The following is an 810-nucleotide window of genomic DNA, read 5'->3' as shown; positions in this document are numbered from 1 at the left end:
GAATTTACTTATCTAGTTGGTAAAAGAATATATAATTTCAGATCAAATAACTTACCTAGGCTTTCAATCTACTATTTCAGATGATATCATTGGTTTATATAAGCCTTTTGGACTTAGTATGCATGGGGGAGCAGAAGGAAACCACCATGTACTAACCGATTTTCTGCCTGAATTAGCTCATCATTTAAAGACCGACGAGCTGCACTTAGTACACAGGCTTGATGCTGATACTACAGGTATGCCCTATTCTGGTTATGCCATTTTCAAGTATATAATTGTGGTTAAAATAGCATAGTTGCCATTACTGTTTTTTCTTCTTTTTTTTTCAAAGTTTTTTTGGCAATGTTATGGGTATGTTTTTGTTTTGATACTAATTGCTATGAAGTTTATTCTTGGTAGATGTTTATGTGGTACCAGCAGTGGTTTAGAAACAGAATTTTTTCTCATATTTATATTGTGTTTTATACATACCCATCCAAAACTCTACTAAGTAATTTCTGACAAAATAGAGCTTAGTCTGTTCCTTAATTGACAAGAAATTACTAACGATTATCTACAAGCTCTGTTTTGCCAGAATTTACATGTTTGTTGGCCTTTACTGACAGGCCAAAGATACAGTGACCAGTGGTATATAATAAGGTGTTGCACATAGGCCAACTGTTAATGCAAAGATGATACATAAACTTTGCCTGACTTTATTATCACTGTTGTTATTATTTATGCAGACATTTATTTTCAGTAGCCTGTATTTTTGTGTGTGTTGTCAGTTTGATGTTAGATATTATTTATTATTAGATTATTTACTGTTTC

The 810-nt window shown here is 32.3% G+C and overlaps 1 protein-coding gene across 1 annotated transcript in view; it reads left to right on the top strand.

Moving 5' to 3' along the window:
- LOC119585232 overlaps positions 1–810 on the top strand; it is an 8,028-nt gene that overhangs the window by 3,282 nt on the left and 3,936 nt on the right. Inside the window, exon 2 of the mRNA XM_037933892.1 lies at positions 81–236. Coding sequence (XP_037789820.1) covers positions 81–236 — 156 coding nt within the window. The remainder of the gene's footprint in view (positions 1–80; positions 237–810) is intronic.

The sequence above is a fragment of the Penaeus monodon genome, chromosome 19 (genome assembly GCF_015228065.2).
Source record: "Penaeus monodon isolate SGIC_2016 chromosome 19, NSTDA_Pmon_1, whole genome shotgun sequence".
In the NCBI taxonomy this organism is placed as follows: domain Eukaryota; kingdom Metazoa; phylum Arthropoda; class Malacostraca; order Decapoda; family Penaeidae; genus Penaeus; species Penaeus monodon.
Note: the sequence above shows the minus strand (reverse complement) of the source record. Positions and strands in the feature narration are given on the sequence as shown.